General features: G+C 42.8%; 1 protein-coding gene across 1 annotated transcript in view; it reads left to right on the top strand.

Moving 5' to 3' along the window:
- Positions 1–26,841, top strand: part of ATP8B1 (ATPase phospholipid transporting 8B1) — a 76,556-nt gene that overhangs the window by 31,927 nt on the left and 17,788 nt on the right. Inside the window, exons 2-17 of the mRNA XM_054987060.1 lie at positions 7,047–7,238; positions 9,264–9,361; positions 12,171–12,284; positions 13,904–14,002; positions 14,938–14,999; positions 15,276–15,348; positions 15,449–15,519; positions 16,852–16,934; positions 19,242–19,400; positions 19,626–19,714; positions 20,826–21,016; positions 22,473–22,681; positions 23,613–23,656; positions 24,806–24,962; positions 25,323–25,511; positions 26,606–26,718. Of these exons, the coding sequence (XP_054843035.1) occupies positions 7,061–7,238; positions 9,264–9,361; positions 12,171–12,284; positions 13,904–14,002; positions 14,938–14,999; positions 15,276–15,348; positions 15,449–15,519; positions 16,852–16,934; positions 19,242–19,400; positions 19,626–19,714; positions 20,826–21,016; positions 22,473–22,681; positions 23,613–23,656; positions 24,806–24,962; positions 25,323–25,511; positions 26,606–26,718 (1,929 nt within the window). The 5' untranslated portion in view covers positions 7,047–7,060. The remainder of the gene's footprint in view (positions 1–7,046; positions 7,239–9,263; positions 9,362–12,170; positions 12,285–13,903; positions 14,003–14,937; positions 15,000–15,275; positions 15,349–15,448; positions 15,520–16,851; positions 16,935–19,241; positions 19,401–19,625; positions 19,715–20,825; positions 21,017–22,472; positions 22,682–23,612; positions 23,657–24,805; positions 24,963–25,322; positions 25,512–26,605; positions 26,719–26,841) is intronic.

Genomic DNA, 26,841 nt, shown 5'->3' with positions numbered 1-26,841 from the left:
GGAAGATACCTCAGAACAGCTGGGCATAACCCATTTTCTGTGAGAATGGTGGGGTTTTGAACATGCATCTCTACTTTCACACATGTCAAGTTGCAAACTGGATATGAGAGAGGAGCTCTTCAGTCTTTGCTCTAGTCACTGAAAATGGGGCTGAAGATGTTAGATATCACCCTAACGTGTCCGGACAAAGAGGGAATGCAAGTCTACATTCCACGCATTGTGTGGATCTCTGATCTCCACTCCTGCAGTTTTTCTTTTCATATCTTTTCCCCATACCATTCTGTTCTTGTGACTTCCTCCTCAGGATTGATCCTCCTGCTATCCGGTCATACATGAATAAACCCATCCTTCTGTTCCATCATCTGTACATTGGGAATGTTCGAGCAAGTTTTAGCATATCTATGTAGCCTGCCATTCAGGCCTTATGTTTTAAATTTGTTTTTAATCTATATATGTCCACATTTATAATAAATACTTTCTTAATATATTTTATTTTAGGTTGTAACTTGACCCCTCTATTTTGTTCCCTTGCTAGTTTGGCTTGAGTTTGTGGGGACCTTTCCCCACACCCCCTTTTTCTTCCTTGTTGTTCTACATGGATGCTAAACTGGCTCTGTTTTTAGCCTTCTGAAAGAGAGCTGGGAAATTGTCTCTGAGGACTTGGTGGTGGAGAATACCTTCAAGTCATAGCTGACTTACGGTGACCCCTGGTGGGGTTTTTATGGCAAGAGACTAACAGAGCTGGTTTGCCATTGCCTGCCTCTGCAACTCTGGTCATCTAATTACTAAACTTACTCAGAAATAATGACAAATCAGGGTTTGCCATTAAAGAAGTGAGCTAGGCATGTGTGTGTGTGTGATCCTCATACTTGCATGCTCCTTTCCTGTCTCTGACGTGGCCTGAAACATGTCCTTCCCTGGCCACAATGGGCAGAATGGGCAGCCAGGAGCATGGGTGGCAGAGCACTCAAGTGTGAATGGACAGGGGGAAGGCCCATGGCCGAGAGGCAGGAGAAGTGCACAGGGATAAGTGACAGTGGGTCCAGCCAGAATCTCTGGGCCTCAGCAGCTTGCCACAAATTGTGGCTTTATCTGAGAATCTAGAGGAGTTAGCCATGTTAGTCTGTCGTAGCGAAATAGTAAAGAGTCCAGTAGCACCTTTAAGACTAACCAACTTTACTGTAGCATAAGCTTTTGAGAACCACTGTTCTCATCTGACCAAGGGAGCAGTGGTTCTCGAAAGCTAAAGTTGGTTAGTCTTAAAGGTGCTACTAGACTCTTTACTATCTGAGAATCTGTGACTTGTGTTTTGAACAAGCTATGATTTTCTGTCAATTTTAGAATCATATACAAGGAAAGGAGGGAGTGTGATTCCCCCCAATTCCTATAATAGTATATAATAATTTGTCCACATGTTTTTAAAATGTATTTTTGTTCATTTACATTATTTCTAATCCGCCTTTCTCACAGAGACACAAGGTGAATTGGTGATGGAGAGTGCTCTCAAGTCACAGCTGACTTATGGCGACCCCTGGTGGGGTTTTCATGGCAAGAGACTAACAGAGGTAGTTTGCCATTGCCTGCCTCTGCAACCCTGGTTTTCTTTGGAAGTCTCCCATCCAATTACTAACCAAGGCTGACCCTGCTTAGCTTCCAAGATCTGACAAGACTGGGCTTGCCTGGGCTACTCAGGACAGAATTAAAGTGGATTACACAATGTAGATCAGTGTAATATGTAGGATGATACATCTAATAATCAACATAGTAGGACTGGGATTGCAGAAATTTGCAACAGAGCTGTCATCTAAATGAAGTGTACGTGTTGAACAATGCAGCATGTGGTATTACATAAGAAGAAAACACAATGCATATCTGAAGCAAGAGTTGTTTTAGATTTTCTTGTTTTATTAAAAAAGAGTAGCCGTATGTTTGGGCTAACTTGACTGTAGGTGTATAAAACATTAATGGAAGGGTAACCCAGAGCAGCAGAATCTCACTGACTGTTAGTATGAATATTTTGTGTGCGGGATAATGTCCTTAAGTTGAAAAGTTTTCAGTCTGAGTTCAGGCATGTAATTCATATTTTGCTTCCTTTTGTCCAGAGGGTGTGTATAAAATTGGAGAGGAGGGAGTGATAGGTACAGTACAGATGCGCTTCATTGACTTTCTAAGATGCTTAGGTTAATTATCTAAAGTTATGTCTTCTAATTGTCGGCTTTTAGCATGTGATTAGGAAGCTGGTGTTGCGTAACACCCTTACCTTTAGGGCTTGCCTGATGCCTTCCCCATTCTTTAAAATATTTCTTTTTACCCAGGCTTTTCACTAAGAGGTTTGATCTTTTAAAAATATTTTTAGTGGTCGCCTTCTAGACTGAGAACTGGCTTACAACGACCAGTTAAGGTTGCTAAAAGTTTTGCACAGTTTTATGACCTGGCTGTGTGTGTGTGTGTGTGTGGATGTGTGTGTGTGTGTGTGTGTGTGTGTGTGTGGTGTTAACTTTAATGATTTTATTTTTAAAAAAAATATTTTATCATGTTTTCCACTGTAAGCCTCCTTGAGCAGCTCTCTGGAGAGATGGCATATAAAGGGAAGGATGCAAAGCTGGGGCTACTGTTGACATTCTGGTAGGTGTGCTTAGCGAAGCAACATGGGAGTCTCTAGTGTTCTGAATGAAAGAATCAACATCCTATACATTGAGAGAGACTTCATTTTTCAACACTGAGAGACTTTTTTGGAGGGATACAGTCTATTATAAATTTCAATGTCTATCTCTTAAGAGTCGATGGATGGATGAATTTTTGTATATAAATTGATATCTTTGTAATTAAGATGAATTAACATATTCATTGCACTGAGCACTTTGTATATGAAAAGAATTTTGTATAATATTGTTCATTGAAAGTTTAATTAACCTCCAGGTGGTGGCTGGAAGTCACCTGGAATTACAACTGATCTCCAGGTGACAAAGATCTGTTCCCCTGGAGAAAATGGCTGCTTTGGGCGATGGGCTCTATTGCATCACATCCCTGCTGAGATTCTTCTCTCCCCAAACCCCCCACCCTCAACAATCTCCACCCCCCCCCAAATCTCCAGGAAATTCCCTCCTCGGAATTGGCAACCGTACCTGGGTATATGGATCCTGCCAATATGAACTTCTCACAATTCCTTGGGTTTCCCCCCCTGGAAATAAAAGACTCCCAACCAGCGTTTTAGAATTTCTCTCCAGATCAGGGTGGTAAAGGTGACTGGTGAAGAAGTTGGCCCTCTTGGAGCACTGAGGCCCACGGTCATCTGCAGAAATGATTAGGGGAGGAGGCTAAACAAGGTCACTTGGGAATCACTCTAGAACACTTTTATTTTTTAATTTACAATTTTTATTTTAACATTTCAAACATAACTTACAACTTGTAAACATACACAGTAACTCAACTTCATAATTACAATTGTTAACATTAATTTTTAGAGCAGACATATCCTTAATGCATCCTGCGCTAGTAACACTATTTGCATTGTAACAAAATTATCTTAAATAAAATATTCCGGCCGTTCTCTTCTTTAGTCACTTGTCAATAGGCTGTAATATTCCCTTTTTTTTAGTTGCCTATAACATTGTCATTGCCTGTTAAGTGTTCTAGGATTGGGAACCACTGTTCCAAAAATTGGGGTTTGTATTTCTGATTTTCATATTGAGCTAAGTGATCTGCTAATTTCTCCATTATAAAGTAGTCCCAAATTCGACTGTACCAATTTGCGATTGTTTGAGGGGTTTTCTGTTTCCATTTTAAGGCAATGACTGACTTAGCTATTGACAGAAGTACCCATATAATTGATCCTAATCTTTGGTATTGTATGATCCATCCAGTGATTCAGTAATATAATTTTTGGGGTCAACGGTATCTTGTACTCCATCATGGACTTTATCATTCCCGCTACAGATGCCCCAGATTCTTGTATATGTTTGCAGTCCCGTCAATTCATACAAATGAGAAGGATCCGATAGACCAAATGAAGTACAGTTGGTATGCTGTTCCCGTCTGTCCGGGGTCTGAGGCACAGCCCCTGGACTTGCCGGGAAGAGGTGACGGAAGGCAGCCGGGAGACAGCTGTCCAGCCGCCCCAGCCGGCAACCAGGGCCAGAACCTGCCTACACCAGGGAGAGGGGAAGAAGCTCCCAAGCTTCCCAAGCAGAGGGCCAGAAGGGGCAGGTGGAGGCCAGCTAGCCCCACCCTCCAGTGGGAGGATAGGGGACTAAGCAGGGACAGTGGGGTCAACCTTGAAGGAGTCAGAGCAGAGGGAGAGGGCAAAGGCAGTGGGAATAAGGCCCCAGCAGCTATCCAAGCAGAGTCCTTACCAGACAAGGAGGAGAAGCAGCCACAGCAACTCAGAGCCATGCCACAGCCTACAGCCCAGCTAGAAAGCAATAACCTGGCTCAGGGGATGCCAGGGGCAAAGCAACTCCAGGTGGATCTGCCTGAGACATTCTGGAGGAGAAGCTGGGCAGCCAGCCAAGGGGCCACAGCTGGGCCTGCATTCAGCAATCAGCTCAGCCAGAGAGGCTTGATAGCCAGTCCACGAGACACAACTGTAGCTGGCCAACGCAGCCAAAGCAGCTACCCCAGCTGCAACTGCTTCAGGCAGCCCAGGACAATGCTGGAAGGCAAAGGAGAGGTGTGGCTTGGCAGGTGGAGCCTGGGATGAGGAGTAGGATATAAGGAACGTCCACCCACAGGGCATGGTGGGTTGAGTAGAAGTATGGAGTGGAGTTGGAGGAGAGCGGAGCATGAAAGGAGGCGAGTTGATAGAGGAGATGGAGGAGATTGTGCAGGACGATGGAAACATGTTGAGCAGGCCAGCAAGTAGATTGAGAGGGAGTCTGGGTGAGGTATACTGCCCCTCCATTCACAGAGCAGGGTCCGGCAATATCCCTGACACCCCTTTGATGTCAGGACTAGACATGACGGTGCCCCGCCCAGCAGTGCCCGCTGCAAGCTTTGACACAGTAAATCACTACAAATTGCACTTGCCCATCGTACTCCCAATGCCCCAATATAGCTGGATCATAATCCAAGATTCAGTGATTCAATCTTCCAGCAAGAAAGTTTCTGTGGGGAGGTAACGGTTCCAAACTGGTCCTTTGGACTATCGGATCCTCCTCATTTGTATGAATTGATATGGCTTTGACTTTTGATATGGAATGTTGAATATTGTTGATATAGTGTATAGTTTAGATAGTTGTACATTTCCTCATGAATATTTATATTATAGCACGGAGCACTTTTAAGACATTTGATATTCATTGCTTTATTTTGTGTTTGAGAGAGCTTTCCCCCCACTCTTCGTTTTTGTTGCTTTTCTCATTACAAGCCTCTGTGTTCTGTCTTCTATGTTTGCAGTCCCACCTGCAATTCATGAAAATTCCTATCTCTCTACATTGTTTCCAACAGTTGGGTGAATTTGTCTGATTTATGTGGTCTATCTTGGAAGGTGTCATATACCAAGGTGTCATTATTTTATTATTTGCATTTTTATATTTATTATTTTTGTTGTAAAGCTGTAGGATTGCCCAATTTCCTTCCAATTTTCCTCGGATAAATTTAGTTTGCAATCTTTCTGCCAAAATATTTGTTAAGAGCTTATTTTTTGTTTAACTTCTATCAGAATACTATATATTTGGGATGTTAGACCTTTTGGGACTCCTTTGTCCGATTTTATTAGCCTTCCAAAGTCAGTAACCGTTTTGTTCAGAGCTTCACAGATCTGTTTATCTTCTGTGAGGTGTTTAATTTGTAGGTATTCATACCAAGGGATTTTGTGCTAGAATCTTTTTCCAATTTATCATCCAGCCTTTTTTTTTGTATAATCTACTCTAGAACTCTTAATGACCAGTTAGAAATGTGTATGAGAGGGTATTTTTAAAAAGTAGTCAATTTAGGACTTCCCATGCACTTCCCATGAGGACACCTATAATCAGGTTTATTTTGTGTACTGAGCACTGGCATCTTTAGGGGTATTAGTGGAAATCAGTGCAACTGGTAGTATATGAGTAATTGTACTTAAAAAAAAAAAAGCATCACCCATACTTGGGTCCAAGCAGTTGCCTAAGGATGCTAGTCCTGGTGGTAGATATTGTCTTGGTAGGAATGATTAACTGTGAAAGCTTCATGCTCTCTCAGAATGGAGTTCGGCACAGTAATGTAGCTGTGGACGTCTCAAGAAAACCCGGGACCAGACTAGGTGCCTTATATTGGTAGTTTTCTGAACTATGATCTGGGGAATCCTAGACTTTCTCAGATGCTTATCAAAAGTTCATTAATGACCAGGGCTTTTTTTCAGCAGGAACGCGGTGGAACGGAGTTCCGGCACCTCTTGAAAATGGTCACATGGCCGGTGGCCCCGTCCCCTGATCTCCAGACAGAGGGGAGTTGAGATCGCCCTCCATGCCGTGTAGCACAGAGGACAATCTAAACTCCCCTCTGTCTGGAGATCAGGGGCGGGGCCACCGGCCATGTGACCATTTTTGCCAAGGGTGATTTAAACTTTAAAAAACTCCCCCCTTGTTCCAGCTGACTCAAAGTGACATCATTGTGTGGTCCTGAGTTCCGTCACTGAGTTCCATCACCTCTTTTCCCAGAAAAAAAAAGCCCTGTCAGTGACCAATAGTTGCCCACCTTCCTTGAGAAAACTGCTTCCTAGAATGTGTAGCTGTGTATTTTAGGTCAGTTCATGAGGGACAATAGTGAAAACCAGTCAGTGCCAGGTGGAACTGTGTGTGAGCCCTTGATCCTATTTCAGCATCCTTTGTAATGTTTTCAGGGTCCAAGGCAAAGGAGTTCAGGTGGGAAGAATTTTACAACTGCAGTTAAGTTTTGAAAGTCATTGCTCATTTCCGTAGGCTTTAGAAAGTTATAAATTTGGTTAAAATGCTGCTAGGGAACTTTTTTTGAGCTTGTCGATTTGCCATTAAGAGAAACTGGAGAACTGGACAGGCAGGAATCCTGTTACATCTTTGCCACATCAGGGCTGAAATTTTCTTTTCTGTGCGCAGAAACTGCTTGCAAGATGGCTACGGAAAGAGATTCAGAGACCACCTTCGACGAAGATTCCCAGCCCAACGATGAAGTAATGCCATATAGTGATGATGAGACGGAGGACGAATTGGACACTCAGCCTGCCGTCGAGCCGGAGCAGAATCGCATCAACAGGGAGGTGGAAGTGACTCGAGAAACACTTAGGAAGGGTAAGGACAGAGCAAAGGAAAACCATCTAGTCACATTTTTATTTATTTATATTTCAATTTATATACCGCCCATCCCCAGGGGCTCTGTGCGGTGAAAGAAGAAGCTATGTTAACCTGTTTGCTACAATATTTCAAGTGCATCACAAAGCTGTTAGTGAGTTGACCAGGCGCAGCATCTATAGATAGTTCTGGAAATCACGGAACAATGATCCCCAGTTATTTATTTGTTATTTACAGTCCGCTTTTTTCACTGAGACTCAAGGCGGATTACATTGCACTGCCCGGGGGTGCCATGGTGCCCACTGTCACCTTTCCTGACATCCACCAAGTGTTTTAAATAGTGGATGGGGCTCTTGCCCAGAAGGGCTACTGATGAGCAGTGTGTAAGCAAGAATATATTTTAAAACAATATGCTCATTTTAAAAGCATCCTGTTAAACACAGCATCTGCCTGAAACATTGAAGAATTACTGTTAGAGGTATGTATAACCTTACTCCTTGACATTTTGTGGTTGGCTCTGCCTCCTTCAGCAGCCATTGTGGTTGCTTTTACCTAGGGCTTTTTTTCTGGGAAAAGAGGTGGTGGGACTCAGTGAGTTGCCCTCAGAGAAAATGGTCACATGGCTGGTGGCCCCGCCCCCTTATCTCCAGACAGAGGGGAGTTTAGATTGCCCTCTACGCCGCTCAGCGGCGCGGAGGGCAATCTAAACTTCCCTCTATCTGGAGATCAGGGGGCGGGGCCACCAGCCATGTGATCATTTTCAAGAGGAGCTGGAACTCCATTCCACTGCGTTCCTGCTGAAAAAAAGCCCTGCTCTTACCACTCTGCAGATGCCAGTGAATGTTGTACATACTTTGTATTTGCCGTGTGCAGCATGTGCTGTCCCTCCAAATTGTTTACATTTTGTCGCAATAGTCCCACACCATGGCAGACCATGGAATTGTGCCAGTTCACACCGTTGGTGCCTTCGTACAAACCTGACACACTCCCAAACCAATTGCAGTGGGAACTGTTGTTATTGTATGAACAAGCCCCACTTGGTGAGATGAACAACAATAGCTTCAGTATGAGGAAAAATAGTTATGGGGCTACATTTACTTTGAAGATCCAGTATATCATACTTGCATGCAGAGCTTTTATTCAGCAGGAATGCGGGGGAACGGAGTTCTGGAACCTCTTGAAAATGGTCACCTGGCTGGTGGCCCTGCCCCCTGATCTCCAGACAGGGGGGAGTTTAGATTGGCGTGGAGGGCAATCTAAACTGCCCTCTGTCTGGAGATCAGGGGGCGGGGCCACCAGCCAGGTGACCATTTTCTCCAAGGGCAACCCACTGAGTTCCACCACCTCTTTCCCAAGAAAAAAAGCCCTGCTTGCATGAGATATAGTTTCTAGTAGTCATACTTTCCCTAATTTCCTAAATGGTGAATGTGGAGATCACTATGATCTGTATGTTATTTACCTGGGATGTCTTTTTCCCTTAGAGTAAACTTTGCTTTACTGATCTACAATAACTTGTTTTCCCAGTTTTGATGTTTTCCTGCCGAGGTTGTTTTGCTGGTTTGCTAGAATTTCTAGTTTGCATTAATTGAAACACAAGTGAACCACGTGCAAGGGTCAGAAAGAGTGCTGCGAATTCAGTGAAGTCACATGGAATGTGAGTGCGTTGGCTCTGGTGACTTTCCCCCAAGCCGTCTGGGTATTTTGAAACATAGTTGGAAGCATTAATCATACTGTTTCCCAGTAATTTTAATTCTCTGATCTGATAAGAAAAAGGAGGTATTTGCCATCTGGATGTACCTTGGTTTCCTTTTTATATTTTAAACTGTAGTTTTGCTGGAATAGTTAACTGGGGAGAGGGGTTTGTAAAATTTACTAGACCACCTAGCTTTCATAACCTAGTAGGATGGATCAGTTTTTTCTACATTCGCTCCCCAGTTTTTTCTACATTCGCTCCCCAGTTTTCGCTCCCCAGTTTTTTCTACATTCGCTCCTTGTGACTGAGTTTTGTCTGTGTGTTTTTTTCAGATTGCAGTTGGCAAGTTAAAGCGAATGATCGTGCCTTCTATGAACAGCCACAGTTTATGAAAACAACATTTCTGGGCTTTAAGAGAAGTAAATATTCAGTAAGTAGATTTCTTCATGCAGAGAGTTCAGTAACACGTGCTGATTAGGAAAAATGGCATCTCTGAGTTTGTTTGTTTTTTCCCCATTGGGAACCTAAAGTGTCTTACAAGATTGTTCTCTCCCTTGCCATTTTATCCCTACAACAGTAACCCTGTGAGGAAGGCTATGCTGAGATAAGAGTGACTGAGGGTCACACTACAAGTGATGAATGATACTTGCCTGGCAAGTGAACAGACTCACGTGTATTCCTCCCTGTTCACTTGCCATTCACTTGTTCTCCACTTGATCAAATAGAGCGCAAGTGAATGGCAAGTGAACAGGGAGGAATACATGTGAGTCTGTTCACTTGCCAGGCAAGGGTCATTCGTCACTTGTAGTGCGACCCTGTCTCTAGGACATACAGGGAGCTTCTGTGGAGGGGCCGGGATTTGATTCTGGTCTTCCTAGATCCTAGTCCAACAGTCTAATCACCAGGCCATGCTAGCTTTATAGTGGACTAGGTTAAGGTGTGATGTCATGTCTTATCTTCAGACATGACATCACACTTTATCGTAGTACAATACACAATTCAGTCATGTCTTATCTTTAGTGTCTCTATTCTGGCTTATTTATTTCTTTTTGAAAACATTTATACCCCTCCTTTCCCAGTGACTCAACATGGCTTACCAACCTCAGATTTAGAATATACAATAGTGCCCCCCTCAAACAATGCCTGCACCCATTAAAAGCCCAAGTTAACAGAGTAGCCCTTCTGAGCCTCCTAACTAACTCTAGAGAAGGTGTTCCCCTCTCCTCATAAGGGAGACCATTCCTTAAAGAGCGGTCTATGAGGGAAAAAACATGGGCTTCGATAGATGCCAGGTGAGCCATCCAGGAGAAGAACTAGCAGATGACAACCTGAAAGCTGCAGGGTGGTACATGTAGGCATATGGGGAAAGATGGTCTTTTAGATAGGTGGGTCCTAAGCCAAATTGTAGTTTTGCCTCCTGTTCACAATGAATGCAATACTAGATCCTAATAGATTACTCTATTACTGGATCTATAATGGCAGGTGATCTGAATTCTGAATTTTAGATATGCAGGCCCTTACTGGCAACTGGTGGGCGGTGGAGGGGGCATCTGCACTTACCGGCCCCCTTTTCACACATGCCCAATCCCATAGTGTGTTCCAATGACATCATGTCCAGTGCAACCTGAAGCTACATCGTCCCCAAACGTAGCATTTTTGCTTGGGTGCTTCTGCAGCTCATCATGTGAAATTGGTTCATTTCTGACAGTTCCAGAATGTACAACTTTTCTTCACGCTTTTATAATGATTTTCCTGTGGTATCAAAGTACCTTCCTTTGGTGCATGCCGTGATATTTTGCACGCACCTTGTAGGGACACATTATAAGTGGGAACTGGTGTAGCATAGTGGTAAAAGCTGTGCTCCTAGGCACTCTTATATCCAATACATTTTTTCTTTAAAAAAAAAAAGAGGTGCAGGAACTCAAGATGTCCGCTGCCTTGGGGGACTATATTTGAGAGATAGGTTGTGCCAGTGGCACAGAAATGTTTTAAATAAATAAATACCTAATACACAAACAGGAGAGCACAGCCCTTTTGTCCTGGGCTTCCTTTGTTTGTACTCTAAGCACCACGTGGAGCAATTAGCACACTATTGCTAAATGTTTAATTGAGCCACCTCCCCAAAGCACCTTGAAGGAGGTGCCAGAACTCGGGTCATTTCGTAGAAAAAGAGCTGGAGGAACTCATTAGCATATGCCACACCTCTTGCCATCACCGGAAAAATATCATTAGTATAACTGATCTGCATATGCCACACTCCCTGACATCACCTATTCTGGCTGGTTTGGACCCAAACCTGGCCATTCAGGGCCAAAATTGGGAGCAAAATGGCAAAAAGGGGCTGAAAATGGCTGAAAAGGGGCTCAAAAGGATAAGGATTGGGCCGCTGATGAGTGGGAGAGTGATCCAGCACCTGTCAGAGGCCCGACCCGGGCCGTTTCGGCCCCAATTCAGGCCGAAACAGGCCCCAAAATGGCCGAGAGTCAGGTGGGTGGGGCTACCTGACATGTGACCTCTTTGGGGAACTGCCGGAACTGCGTTCCTGTGCGTTCCCCCTCGAAATGAGCCCTGCCAGAACTGATTTCTGCCACTTTGAAAAAAAGCCCTGCTCATATGCAAGTAAGCCCCCTTGCATGTAGTTATATACACATAGGATAGGACTGTAAGAGGCTGAGCCTAGTTCAGATCTCGCCTCTGCCACAAACTCACTAATTGCCCTCTTAACCTCAGCCTCCCCATCTGCAATATGGGGGAGGTGGTATTACTGGCCTGCCTTGCAGGGCCACTGTTAAGATAACAGCAAGACAATATGTGAAGTGCTTTAGCGAAAGCACTAAATAAATGCCAAGTGTTCTGCTCAATTGCAGAATTCAATCTGCTCTTTTTTTAAAAAAAAAATACTTCTGGAGAGGAAGGTTTTGTTTGTTTTCTTTCCATTCTCCATTCTGCCTGATACCTTTCTTTTTTTTCTTTTTTTTAAATGGATTGATATGATCTTTGAAAACCAGAAGCAGGTTAAGACTTCTTGCAAAACATTAAACCTTCAAAGTCTGTTTCTGGTGACTTATCCAAGGCAGTGACCTGTTGCAGTGTAGTTTGCATAATGCACTTGTCTAACCGAGGCTGCTTAGAGGAGGATTTAACTAAAACAAATGTTTTACATGACATGCAAATTGGACGAGTATGTTTAATATTCTATCAGATTGACTCCCACCCCACTTCTTTTTTGTCTTCAACAGGGGAATGCAATTAAAACCTACAAGTATAATCCTATCACCTTCTTGCCATTGAATTTATTGGAACAGTTTAAAAGAGCTGCCAACTTTTATTTCCTGGTTCTCCTTATTCTACAGGTAAGACACATGTAGAGTTTTCTTTGTAAAGTGGAGATTCTGTTTCTTTTGCCCCCACTTTAACAGCTAGCCTGCAAAGGGATTTGTAAACATTAGACGGGTGCATCAGTAGCATTCACAGATAGCTGACGGTCCGTTCCTTGGTGCCATCTTGTGGTTTTGGCTGAATTGTGAGCCTCGGGCCTACACATTCTTTGTAACTGGGATCTTGCATCAGGGTCCTTTTCCTGATGTGGATAATTGCTGATCCCCAGTGTAGGTTCTCTGGCAAAGCAGCTGCTTGGGTGGGCACCATGGGAAGGTTGCCAATACACACGGCAAAGGCTTGGCTGGCTCCTGGTCATTGGCAGGGTGGGCAGTGATGGGTATTAACCTTCTGGATGTGAACTGCCATCAGCTCAGTCTAAACCAAGTCCCCACAGCTTTGCTGTAGGCGCTTAGTTGGGCTCAGTTCGCCGTCTCTTGGGAGGGGGCAATGGGTGTACCTTGTAGGGGGAGGGACAAAATACCTTGAGCCACATCCAGAGCTGAATTCGTTTGCATATTTTCATCATTTTATGTCTGTTAATGACTTGTATGTACATTCAGCTTATGACGTTGTTTTGGTGATTAGCCTTTGTGTCTGAGCCTGACCATTTGCTTTGCACAGGAAAATGCAGAATAGAGACTCATGTTTGTGAACTACACCTGCAACACCCAGAATACATGTGTTCTTCTTTTGCTATTGGTGTGAAAAAAATGGGACCTTTTTATACTGGGGTAGAGGGAATCACTCCTTCCAGATTGTCTTCAACAGGGTTTTCAGAGTAACTCTATAAACCTAGCTCTATCCTTTCTTCCAAAGTAGTAAAGAGTCCAGTAGCACTTTTAAGACTAACCAACATTATTGTAGCACAAGCTTTTGAGAACCACAGCTCTTTTCGTCAGATGCATCTGACAAAGAGAGCTGTGGTTCTCGAAAGCTTATACTATAATAAAGGTGGTTAGTCTTAACGATGCTACTGGACTCTTTACTATTTTGTTACTACAGACTAACACGGCTAACTCCTCTGGATCCTTTCTTACTTAACTGCCATTTGCTTACTTTCCTGGAAGTACAGATATGACACCTGAATTATTGGTGTGCCTTCTGTGACCGTCTCGTTGTACTGTGTTTGGTGTAATGGTTAAGAGCATGGGACTCTAATCTGGAGAACTGGGTTTGATTCCCCACTCCTCCACTTCAAGCCAGCTGGGTGACCTTGGGTCAGTCACAGCTCTTCCAGAGCTCTCCCAGCCTCACCCACCTCACAGGGTGATTGTTGTGGGGATAATAATAACACGCTTTGCTAACCGCTCTGAGCGGGGGTTAAGTTATCCTGAAGGGTGGTATATAAATGTTATTATTATTATTATTGATATCCTCTTTTGTCAAAAACGTTTGCTCACTTTCTTCCAACATCTCAGAGTCTTGTTTTGAGTCCCTAGATGGGGGGCAAGGCCACTTAAAAAGCGAGTTAAAGAAAAACATGAACATAACTTCAGATGTTAACTTGCTTTATGTAATTTTTGTAGGTTATTTTGTTGTTTTTTCTCTTTGGGAGATCTCTGCCTAACATAGGGGTGTTTTCTCTCTGCAGACAATTCCTCAAATAACTACCCTCGCTTGGTATACAACCTTAATTCCTTTACTCCTCGTGCTGGGCATCACCGCAATTAAAGATCTAGTGGATGATATTGTAAGAATAACTTTAATTGTTCCCTGCATTTCTTTTAACTGTTCCTGCTTTCTGTTTGGTTGTTTTGTGTTGGGATGGTTGCTTTGGCACAGCAAACCATGGTTTTATGATGGAGTTTTATGATGGAGTTTGGCACAGCAAACCATGGTTTTATGATGGAGTTTGGCACAGCAAACCATGGTTTTATGATGGAGTTTGGCACAGCAAACCATCTGTAACCAAGGACAAAATGACTCTCCTAAATGTAACCTGGACAGAATAAGAACTAATTGACTGGCAGTGAACACAGAAAAGGGGGAGAATGTGCTCCCCTTGGAAAGCATACAAGTTGCTCCATTGGTAGTTGCTGTTTTATTATTATAATATTATTATTATTTATTGCAATTGAAGGTTTGCTGGTGTTTTATTTGTGGGTGCAGAGATAAGATCATTCTCTGCCTTCTGTGTCAGAGCTGGTCAAACACCTCCCAAGGCTTACAGCCTGGGACAGAACTCACAGCTGACCAGAGAGAGGCACCGTCTAGCCCTGTGTGACAGCAGCAGAAGCAGCGCTCAAGAGAACGTTGCATTTTACTTCTTCCTCCGGGCCTCCTTCCCACCAGGGAATGCAATATCGCTCTTTGTCTCCCTGCAACGTAAATGAAGCTTCCGGGAAGCTCTTCTATTTCCTGGTGGAAGGGAGAGTTCTCAAGGGGCTAGAATCTATTCTTTACTCATCTCAGAATATGCAGTTAAAAGGAGCTCCGGTTGAACTGCATGAGGGCTGGGGGGGACATGCAACAGAGGGCTCAAGGTCCATAAAAACTGACAGCCCGCCTTGTGCTGTGCCATCCAGCAGTATGCAGAGTTGGTAGGGTATAATGAATCAAAGTAGAAGTTGGCTCAAAATGGAACTGTGAGGTTATATAAGATCTCTCTTCCTCCTTCCAATTCAGGCTCGACATCGGATGGACAATGAAATTAACAACCGCACGTGCCATGTGATCAAGGAGGGCAGGTATTGCATTGCGATCTTGACTGTACTGCATATATTCAGGATATCTATGTAAACAGTGTCTGCCTTCTTGAGGTTTTCCTAATTCTCTAGACAGCAGCTGAGAATAGAGTCGGTGCTGGTAAGAAGTGCGTTTTCCTAGACAAGTTGTCCCCTCCCTCATTCACATGGAGTCAAATTCCATAATACGGAAAACATGCATAGGTCTAGCACTGAATACAATTTGCATCTGTACTACAAAACAAGATGAAAGTGAAACAACTGATCTTGCTATTTCAGGTTCAAAGAGACAAAATGGAAAGACATTAAAGTTGGTGATGTCATCCGACTGGCAAAGAACACCTTTGTTCCTGTAAGTGAAACAATCCTTGTGTGGGCCTGTGTCGTTTTGCACTGAAGCCTTGGCAGTATTTCTCTATACATTTAACTCCCTTTATTCTCCTTTTAATCAGGCAGATATCCTGCTGCTATCCAGTTCAGAACCCAACAGCCTTTGTTATGTAGAGACAGCTGAACTTGATGGGTAAGTTGGGCAGAAAACCGATGTGTTGCTGTTTAAGGAAGCAGTCCTAAGAAAGCCTACCCAGAATCCATTCAGTGGGTCTTACTCCCAGAAAAGCATTCTTAGAATTGCACTGTCATTCTTTCAAATGTCATTGTTTGCTGTCTAAACCATGCTAACTACCCTGTGGAAAAATAGAAAAGAGTCCAGTAGCATCTTTAAGACTAACCAACTTTACTGTAGCATAAGCTTTCGAGAACCACAGTTCTCTTCGTCAGATGCATTTGACGAAGAGAACTGTGATTCTCGAAAGCTTATGCTCTAATGACCCGAGTCTCCCAAGTACAACCAATAATGTTCCCCAATTACAACCAATCACCTCTTAAAACAAAAACAATCCCAGCAAAATCAACTCTTTGTTTAAAACTGAGGTGGTTTCTTGTCCCAAACTATGTAACACATTGGTGATATTGTAGTTTTTTTAAAAATCATTTTTTTGCAGAAGACTTCGATCCAAGGAAGCATCGCTAAGTGCTCTTGAGAGATCGGCCTATCCTTTTTTGTGGAAAGATGACCCAATATCATTCCACAGAAATTGTGTGAACTTATGTACAATGTGAAAAAAAAATTACCTCATGAGACAAAGGGAGCTCTGACTCTTGAAAGCTCATTCCCTGGGAATCTAGTTGATCTTTAAGGTGCTCCTGGACACGAATCTTGCTGTCATGTGAAAATGTGTTAAGGCTTTTTGTGCTCTGCAGGTTGTGAAACACAGTGGCTCAGTTCAGACATCATATGAAACCGTGGTTTAATTAATCTAACTGTGGTTAGTGTGATTGTCTGAAAGCAGACTTCTCTACTAACTGCGGTTGCTTAGGATACATGAAACAGATTCTAGCTTTTTTAAAAAAACTACAGTTAGTCTTAAGTGTGGTTTTGCATGATGGCGGATTGCAGATATTCTGATTTAATTCTGGTTCAGTCCTGACTTATTCTTTGGTGCCACTGAAAGAAGGAATGTTGAAACAAACCAGAGTTTGACACTGCAAGCTGAATTCTGATTCCACAAATCAATCATAGTTAAAATAAACCATGGTTTTGCATGATGTCTGAACTGGGCCACTGACTTTTGGCACCAAAACCAGATTTTGTGTGTGTGGGGGGGGGGATGTTGTGGTGTGGAATTTTATATTTTATTATTTATTTATGTTGAGCCTTCCTCACGGAGGCTCAACGGAGAAATGATTTTGTGTTCCTGTTGCTTGACCCCTTGTAAATATGAAGAGCCAAAACATTCCATGGTTGCAAATGAACTGTCAGTCTTACAGTCTATGCATTTTCCTTCCCATTTAGTGAAACCAACTTAAAGTTCAAAATGTCCCTGGAAGTAACAGACAGATATCTTCAAGAAGAAAGTGCAATGGCTGCGTTCGATGGTTTGTACACGTAAATATGCTTTTGCTTTGTTTTTGCAACTGCCTAATATGATTTAAGAAGAGAAAAGAAATGCAAGCCAGAAAAATTGGGCATGGAGGGTCTGATCTCAACGTGTTGACTTCCCACCCGAGCTTATCGCTGTGTTCCATGAGGGCGATGGGCAGGGGTCATTTCGTAGAAAAAGAGCTGGAGTAACTCATTAGCATAACTCATTAGCATGTGCCATGCCTCTTGCCATCACTGGAAGTGTGTCATTAGTATAACTGATTTGCATATGCCACACCCCTTGACATCACCTATTCTGGCTGTTTTGGACCCAATCCTGGCCATTCAGGGCCGAAATTGGGCCCAAAATGGCAAAAAGGGGCTGAAAATGGCTGAAAAGGGGCACAAAATTATCAGGATCGAGCCGCTGCTGAGTGGGAGAGTGATCCACCACCTGTCAGAGGCCCAATCTGGGATGTTTCAGCCCCAATCCAGGCTGAAAGGGGCCCAAAATGGCCGAGAGTCAGGTGGGCGGGTCCACCTGACATGTGACCTCTTTGGGGAACTGCCGGAACTGCATTCCTGCGTGTTCCCCTTCGAAATGAGCCCTGGCGATGGGGAGATGTTTCCATAGGGAAGGGGAGATCAGAGCTCCCCCTCCATCCCTGTGTGTGCTGTGGAAACAGCACACTGTACGTCTGCTCGGACACAGCAAAACTACTCAGGGGTGCAGCAAGAAACTTTGAAGGGTAGGGTCATAACGTCAGCTCTCATGTGAGAGTTGGCAAGGGGCACACAACATGGTTGTATCACACTCTGCAGCCCAGGAGTGGACTATTTATTTGTTTTATGCTGACTCCTCAGGGAACATACTTGAGGTGGCTTTCAAAATTAAACGTAATAAAAACATAAACCATGGAAAATTCTTAATTAAAGCCCCGCACAAAACAAATAAGCAGAGCATAAAAACGTAAATAGGCAGCTTAAAATGAATACCAGTTTCCATGCTAAAACACGCCATTTAAATCATGGTAAACATCAACTCATTAATTTAAAAGCCTGGGGACACAGAAACATTATGGCTGGGCACCGGAGAGATTGCAAGGGCCACAGGCTAGGTGCCTCTACAGAAAATGCCTATCTCTTGTCACCCACCAAACTCACCTCTGAAGGGCTTGTGAGGTAGATCTTAACTGGCAGCTGAACAATATTGGGCTATAGAAACCCATGTCCTCAAATGGTACCTTCATACCATTTGAGGTACCATACAGCATGTGCTGTGATTTTTTTTCTAAAAGAAGTAGTAGCAAACTGTGTATTTAACTGTGAGCATATGAGCTCTTAACATTTTCCTGTTAGCGTGCATGCACACACACACCACACCTTACTGTGGTGGTGCATATTGGAGTACAAAATGTCAAGTGGGAAGAACCCCTCATTTTCATTTACAATGATTGCAAATATACCTGGGCACAAAACAACAAACATGAGAGGAAATACTACGTCCCCCCCAAAAAAACGTTCCTGCATGGGACATTCAATTTATATACTACCCTTCAGAATGACTTAACACCCAATCAGAGCAATTTACAAAGTATGTTATTATCCCCACAACTACAAACACCCTGTGAGGTGGGTGGGGCTGAGAGAGCTCCTAGAAGCTGTGACTGACCCAAGGTCACCCAGCTGGCTTCAAGCAGAGGAGTGGAGAATCAAACCCGGTTCTCCAGATTAGAGTCCTGCTGCTCTTAACCACTACACCAAATTGGCTATAATTACAAACTATACTCCATAAGCAGCTGGAAATATCTTGTTGCTTCAGACTGTTGCTTTTTAAATTCAAGTAACTGTCAGTATTGGGCCTTCAAATGGAAGCGTAGCAGTTCATGGGGTGCAGCTCTGGGAATATACTGAAGGGGGAGGGGAAAGTGGCACCCTTATTGGCAGGAGTTGGGAGCCAGTGGCAAAACTGCAGGGCCCACCCCTGTAGCATCGTGCAGGTACTCAGCTGCTGAGTGGCCAGCATGAGTATGGGGTGTGACATCACTTGTTGGTGCCAAGTACCGCTAGCCCCTCAGTAGCTGCACAGCTGTGTGGCGTTGTAGCTGAGTCCCCAGCCGTCCCGTGCGATGCCTGCTAGTAAAGGCACTGCCTCCCCATTCCCAGGGAATATCTTAAATCACCACCATGTTCAGTGGTGGCGGTTAAGGATATTCCCTGCACACCACTCCATGAGTCACCTCTGAAATAGGATGTAGTAAAATACTTCCATGGCAAGCCAGTTTTTGTGATCCACTGTCTTTCCCCCAACATCTCATCAGCTTTCGTAGAATGTGAAGAACCCAACAACCGGCTGGATAAATTCACCGGAACCTTGAAATGGAAAGGAAGGAGTTATGCGCTGGATGCTGACAAAATATTGTTACGTGGCTGCAAGATCCGAAACACAGATGTTTGCCATGGGCTTGTTATATTCGCAGGTACTAATGTCATTGAATGGTATATGGTTGCTAGCACTTTAAGCAGAGAAAACTGCATTTTTAAAGTTCATACTGGGAAGAATTTCCACTAAAGGAAATCTATGAGAAATAATCCAATGTGTGTGTTTCATCCTAAAAGCTCCACAGGTGTGGTCAGCCATTGAGAAAACACAATTGTATTAATAAATGTGACATTTATACTGCAATTTTTAATGTGCTTTTTAGGAGCAGACACAAAAATAATGAAAAATAGTGGGAAAACACGGTTTAAGAGAACTAAAATAGACTCCCTTATGAATTACATGGTATATACGGTAAGATGCTTTAGTTTCCTTTTGCATTTATCATATTCGGAAGGCGTGCCTCATTAACTGTTTGCTGTTTTTTTCATGTTTGAGCTGATTAAATACTTATCATGATCACTGCAACATGGGCATATCTTGGCACGAATGCTGCAACATTTTCCAGATTCTTGCTCCTGAAATGCCCTTTCTCAGACACCTATGCAAATCCGTGACAGAATAGCCTCTTTCCGTAATCCATGGATGGATAGTAATGATATCTGGGAAAGGGGTTTTGTTGTGAATTAGACAGAGGATAGATCAGGAATAAGGGCAAACTGTGCACAAATGGAGGCGCTCCATGCACACAACCAAGACTTTTGTTTGCTATTCTGGTCTGTGCAGAATTTCCTGCTGCTAGTGAGGTCAGTAGATTGTCCCTTTGGAAGCAAAGTGTTGCAGAGAGAAATTCAGTCTTGGCATGGCACACATCTTTAGATGCAAATGCTTCTGTGACTAACCATCATTGTTTACCATTTTTAGTAGCCTGGACTCTCCTGGTTAAAGTGGCTATGGTGTTAGTGTACAGTCAGATGAGTGAATGGGAGTCAGTGGGGTGTAGTGGTTAGAGTTTCAGACTAAGATCTGGGAGACCCAAGTTCGAATTCCTTCTCTGCCACAGAAACTTGCTGGGTGACCTTGGGCCTTTCACTCTCTCACAGCCTAACCTGCTTCACAGAGAGGTGGGAATGAAAAGGGGTGGGATTCCCCCACTTCTAAATATCTAAATAAATAATAACAAATATGAATTATTCCAAATAGGAAACAGCTTGCTGTATAGTTTTAGGTGGGTAGCCACGTTGGTCTGTAGTAGAAGAGTAAGATTTGGGTCCAGTAGCCCCTTAGACAGTTTGTTTTTATTTTATTTAATGTCATTTATAGTCCGCCTTTCTCACTGAGACTCAAAGCGGATTAGACAGTGTGAGATTAGTACAGTCAATATCAGGAACATTTCCAAAGAAGTATTTTTCTGTTCAAGAACCAGCAAGATGATAAATTTGCGTGCCTTCATAGTGGCTAGAGTTATGAGTATTGAAGCTGTGAATCAACTTATCAAGGGTGGTTTTGTTCTTGTATGTTCCAGATCTTCGTTTTACTCATCTTGGTGTCTTCTGGCCTGGCTATTGGACACACTTACTGGGAGCAACAGATTGGCAATGATTCTTGGTATCTTTATGATGGAATGGACTACAGCCCTTCCTACCGTGGCTTCCTTAACTTTTGGGGTTACATCATCGTCCTTAACACCATGGTTCCAATTTCCCTCTATGTGAGGTAAATGCATTCATCATGAATGAGTATAAACTGAGTTTGATTCCCCACTCTTCTGTTTGAAACCAGCTGGGTGACCTTGGGCTAGTCACAGCTCTCTGGAGCTCTCTCATCCCCACCCACCTCACAGGGTGATTGTTGTGGGGATAATAATAGCATACTTTGTAAACCGCTCTGAGTGGACATTAAGTTGTCCTGAAGGGCGGTATATAAATCAAACATTGCTGTGATAAATGCTGAACCTGTTGTGACATCTTTAAGCATGAATGAAATTTTGGTTCAAGAAGTTTTTCTTCCTGTAAACTATAAAGACAGCAATTTAATTTTGAGTGGAAGTTTTTTTTTTTTGCAACAATAAATCTGAATCAGTCTTATAGGTGTCCTGAGAACTTCTTTGCAAATGTGTAGGTCATAGAAAAGAGGCATATTTAACTCAGAATTTAAAACTGTCAGTTGTCAGAGCAGTTGTGATGGAAAGAAAAAAACACCTAGAAGTTTGTTCTTGACTTATTTCTTTACATGGACCATTTCTGGTCTTGGTCACCTATAGGACAGTCCTAATTTTGTTTGTTTGAAAGTGATCCCCACATAATTAAGTCAAACTTCCTACTAAATATGTTTAGGATAGCAGCCCTAATGTTTTATTTCCTGTAAGCGCCCCAGGCGGCTGCACATTTATTAAAGGACTTTGTTCCCTGCTTCTCTGCACAAAATCTCCAGAGGGGGTTGCACAGTTTTAAAAAGTGCTGCCTGACTTTTAGCCAGGGTTAAGGGATTTGGAGCAGGCTGTGTGATCGTATGCTCCTTCCTCCCAGCCTCTTACCACTAACACAGGAATTCTCTCATGCCAGCCCTACCCACGGTTAGTCGTTATATCAGCCTTGACATTAACTGTAGTTAATGCTAACCAAGGTTTGCTCCAAATCAAGATGTCAAATAAAGGCTTTAACGCCTGATCTTCATCCCTTCGTCATGGTTAAGGAACAGTGTTATCATGGCATTGGCCCCCTCATGGCACCAATCCTCCCAGTGTTTTGGTTTAGATAGTTTTAAGCAAGGGGAAAGTGTAGGATATCTTTCACCACTGCTCTGAAACATCTTTAAGGACAGGGTATAATAACAGTGGTATTTATTCTGAGTTAATTAACTAATCCTAATGAATGCACGTTTGCAAGTACCCTCATCCAATATTCATGCTCAATGTAAATATTATTTTAAATCTTGGCAACAGGTCATTTTTATTGGCATATTTTCTATTCAGTTTCACACCCCAAGTATTTTACCCATGACCGTTCTTCTCATGTATTGCCTCACATAATTGCTCTACCAAGATGTATTAATAAGGATCCTGCCTGCTTCACCTGCATCCTGGAAAACCGCTTGGTTTTGCTTTTACATGCTGAATAGCTGCTCCAAAGTAAGACAATTACTTGTCACCTCTTACCCCTCTGCCCAACAGTGTTGAAGTGATCCGTCTCGGCCAAAGCTATTTTATCAACTGGGACTTGCAAATGTATTATCCAGAGAAGGATACACCTGCTAAGGCCAGAACCACCACTTTGAATGAGCAGCTTGGACAAATCCATTACATCTTCTCGGATAAGACGGGGACGCTAACTCAGAACATCATGACTTTCAAAAAGTGTTGCATAAATGGACACACCTATGGTGAGTCTGGGGTTCTTTGGAGTCGACCAAAGGAACAGAATTATAGAAGGTTCAGGGCAGATTGAAGAAAAAAAGTACTTGTTCATTCTGGCATAATGGAATTCACTATTACAAAAGATGCAGTAATAGCCATTGGCTTATGAGAATGGACTAGGCAGTTCATGGAAGCTAAGTTTATCAACACATTTAACCACAGTAGTTTTTTTTTAAAAATAATTTTTAAAATTTATTTATAACTTGTAACTTACAAAACGTAACAATATAACTTACAAAAACATAACAATATTACATTTCTAAGTCTCAACCATTCTTAATACGAAGATATTGCTATCTATATTCATGATTATTAAGTTTCATCCAATTATAAAGCACGAGACGTATTGTTGTAACAGTGACAGTAACATTTTCAGTGTGACATTCTATTAATTATGCTTACCATAACCCCCACACTTCCATTTCCATTACATCTTGAAATTTTAGTTTTGTTAACAAATGTTCGTTTTTTGCCAAAAATTCTAAGAAAGGTTCCGATTTGGCGTAGAAGTTTGTAGTGCCTGCAGGATTGGTTTGAAGATATAATTTTTCAGTTATTTTTTCCATCAATAAGAGATCCCAGACCTTATTGAACCATGGATTAATCGTAGGAACTGATTTTGACTTCCAATATGAAGCCAGGGAGGTTTTAGCTGTGTTAAATACTGTTATTAAATCTTGTTAACCACAGTAATTAAATGGAATATCCATCTATGGAAACTTCTTGCGCACCGAACTGTAGGAACAGATAACTAAGGAGGACTATTAAAAGTGGGGCACGAATGCAAGATTTTCAGGGCTTCTGTCTGACCATTGTTGGAAACCGTGGGCTGGGCTGGGCTGTTCATGATTCAGCAAGTTATTTCTTGTGTCAGATTTGGTTTGCTTTCCTTTTCAGGGGAATGCAGAGATAAGACAGGAAAGCCACGTAATCGTCCTGAGGTAAGTAGTTTTGAATATCTAGCAATCCATTTGAAAATGGCAGTATTTGAGAAGGGAAGTCTCTTTCCCTTGGATTCTGTATTCAGTCATCACAAACTCATTCCAGTTTGTTTGTGGCGAAATGAACCTCTTACATTCTCAGGCTGTATGGCCCTCTGTGACTGGTCAGCCAGTGTATGAACAGAATGCTGGATTGGATGGGCCTTCGGTCTGATCCAGCATGGCTCTTATGTTCTTATGTCCTCTCCTCTTGTCTTGTGTGCAGAGCAGAGATAAAACGACTTCTTAGCCTAATTTATTATCATGCCCCAGTTAGGGTGCCTTAATAAATTAGCATTTGTTATTTTTGCTCACAAAGTTGGATTCTAAATCAGGTAAACAATAGTTTAGAATCCTGATTTGTAGGCAAGAAATAAAACCCAGTTTGTTATAGTGCCTGAATTTACATGTCACAACAAATTGCGGTGGGCTTGAAGGCCTCCTAGAACAAGAATCTATGCTTCATGTGTAAGGGGAAAAGGACAAATGCAACCCCCAAGAATGAACCATCCTCTTTCTTGTTGCACTCTCATGACTGAATACAATGTCAGGGTTACCTGTCTTGCTCTGTGGCATGGAATCATGGGAAGCAGAAATTTTTTGACGCATCTGGCCAGAAGATGGAAAGGCTTTGGGCCTGGCTAAGGGAGAGCAGTTATCTAACCCAGAAGAGTGCTTTGTTCCAGACAGTTATGTTACCTGTTCAAGAAGTAACTACAATGTGTTGGATCCAGACAGCTTTTCCATTCGCTTTTGCAAAGTTCCTTTTTTAACTACAGCTTTGGTCCTGTGTGGCTTTCATTCATGCAAATCCTGTGATCCCCAGCATAGTTTTTGGGGAGATGTAAGTGGACCTTTTCATGGGTAGAAAAATTGGCTGGATTCAACCCAGTGTTTAGCTGGCTAGGATTGATTTGTTTGCACCTCAAATCAAATAATCCCAAAACTAATAGGGGAGATTGTGTGGCAGAGTCAAGGCTCTGCCAGCAGCTGTAGTGCTCCAAAAACAACTGAAGAAGACAGGCACATCTACCCTGTCACTTGAAACTCATGAACTTGCAAAAATGAAGGTTGGCCCTAGACTAACGCCCATATTTTCTTCTTACGTAGCAAGTGGATTTCAGCTGGAATATGTACGCTGATGGGAAACTCGCCTTTTATGATCAGTATCTCATTGAAGTAATCAGATCGGGGAGTGACCCTGAGGTTCAGCAGTTCTTCTTCCTGCTTGCGATTTGCCACACAGTGATGGTGGATGCTAGCGAGGGTACGTTCCATCTTGGGTTAAAATCCATGAAGGGTTATCCTCTGCTGCCCACCGGGCAGCCTTAGATTCTGTAGAATGCGATGTACAAAAGGAACTTCTTTAGGAAGCATTACTATGTATATTCATAGCAACATTTTCTCTATAGTGATTTGGGCTCTTCACATGTGTGTCCTAGAAACTGCTTCTTTAGGCTTGCATTGCAATGTAACCGCTGGATTGAGTCCTGCCTGTCTGCCGTAGCAGCAAATTGCGCAGCACTTGCAAAGAACAAAAAAAGGGCAGGGGGAGGGAAGACAAAAGACAGGCTTTCAATAATATGACTTTCCTGCCTGTTTTAAATTTTGCTTTATAATAACTTAGGTGACCTCAGCTATCAAGCAGCTTCCCCTGATGAAGGCGCATTAGTCACCGCAGCCAGAAACTTTGGCTTTGCTTTTCTTTCACGGACGCAGAATACTATTACAATAAGCGAGATGGGGACTGCGAGGACTTATGACGTTCTCGCCATTTTGGACTTCAACAGTGATCGAAAACGAATGTCGGTTATCAGTAAGTTTTTCATAACAAAATCCTCTTTCTGGAAGTGTTTGGAAAGTTTTTCAGCTCAGAAGAGAAATGGCTGAAGTAGGGTTGACAGCTCTGGGTTAAGAAATTCCTGGAGATTTTGGGAGTAAAGGCTGGGAAGGGCAGCGTATAGTACCATAGAGTCTATCCTCCAAAGCAGTCATTTTCTCCAGGGGAACTAATCTCTGTGGGCTGGAGATCAGTTGTAATTTCAGGATCCCCCTGGAGGTTGGCAACTATAGGCCCCCTTAAAAATTACCTAATGTCATCTCTGTTTTTTAAAACAAGCAATGTCATATTGAGGATGGGAAAATTAATACAGAGGTCTCTCCTTTCTCTTCCACTGGGTGTCAGGTTATTTATTTAGAACCATGTGCAATGCTACAGATAGAGGGGGGTGGCATTTGGAAAATGAAGATATGGCAGTCAGGGAAGAGGGTTAAAAACATCCTTCCCACTTGCTTTTCTACTGTAAATTAATTCCTATCCAACTGGCTTTGTTTTAAAAAAAAAAGGTCTTACCTTTTTTACTGTTAGATATTCATGCATTGGGCATGTACAGAGCATATTTCTTTCTCTTCTGAAGAATTCTTCACATCTGATAATAATTACATTCGATTTATATACCGCCCTTCAGGACAACTTAACACCCACTCAAAATGGTTTACAAAGTATGTTATTATCCCCCAAAACAATCACCTTGTGAGGTGGGTGGGGCTGAGAGAGCTCCGAGAAACTGTGACTGACCCAAGGTCTCCTAGCTGACTTCAAGCGGAGGAGTGGGGAATCAAACCTGGTTCTCCAGATTAGAGTCCTGCTGCTCTTAACCGCTACACCAAACTGGCTTGTGCAGCACTCTCCATTTTATCTAATAAGTATTCTTTAGTTGTTAACCTTCTGCTCAGTTGTGAACTCTTTGTGTGTGAGAACAAGGAGAGAATCATCTGTATTCTTGTTTTATGACCTTATGGTGGTTCCTTTTGAAGTATTATTGGATAACAAGAGCCATTCTGAGAAAGTACCAGTGGGATGGCTTGGATGTGCCTCTTACGTTCTTATGCTTTGTGGTGCTTTTGCAGCAAGAGACTCGAACGGTAGAATCCGGCTTTACTGCAAAGGTGCTGATACGGTGATTTATGAACGGCTGCACCCGCGGAACCCTAAAAGGCAGGCTACCCAGGAGGCACTAGATGTAAGTTGTTTTTCACGTTGATGTGTTATGCTGGAGCTTCTAAGAATAAAGCCAGAGGTTGCTTTGGCGAATGGAATGTGCAGCCTCTTTTCCTGTTCTCAATTCTGAGACAAATACTATCTT

This window comes from Eublepharis macularius, chromosome 8, assembly GCF_028583425.1.
Source record: "Eublepharis macularius isolate TG4126 chromosome 8, MPM_Emac_v1.0, whole genome shotgun sequence".
Taxonomy (NCBI): domain Eukaryota; kingdom Metazoa; phylum Chordata; class Lepidosauria; order Squamata; family Eublepharidae; genus Eublepharis; species Eublepharis macularius.
Note: the sequence above shows the minus strand (reverse complement) of the source record. Positions and strands in the feature narration are given on the sequence as shown.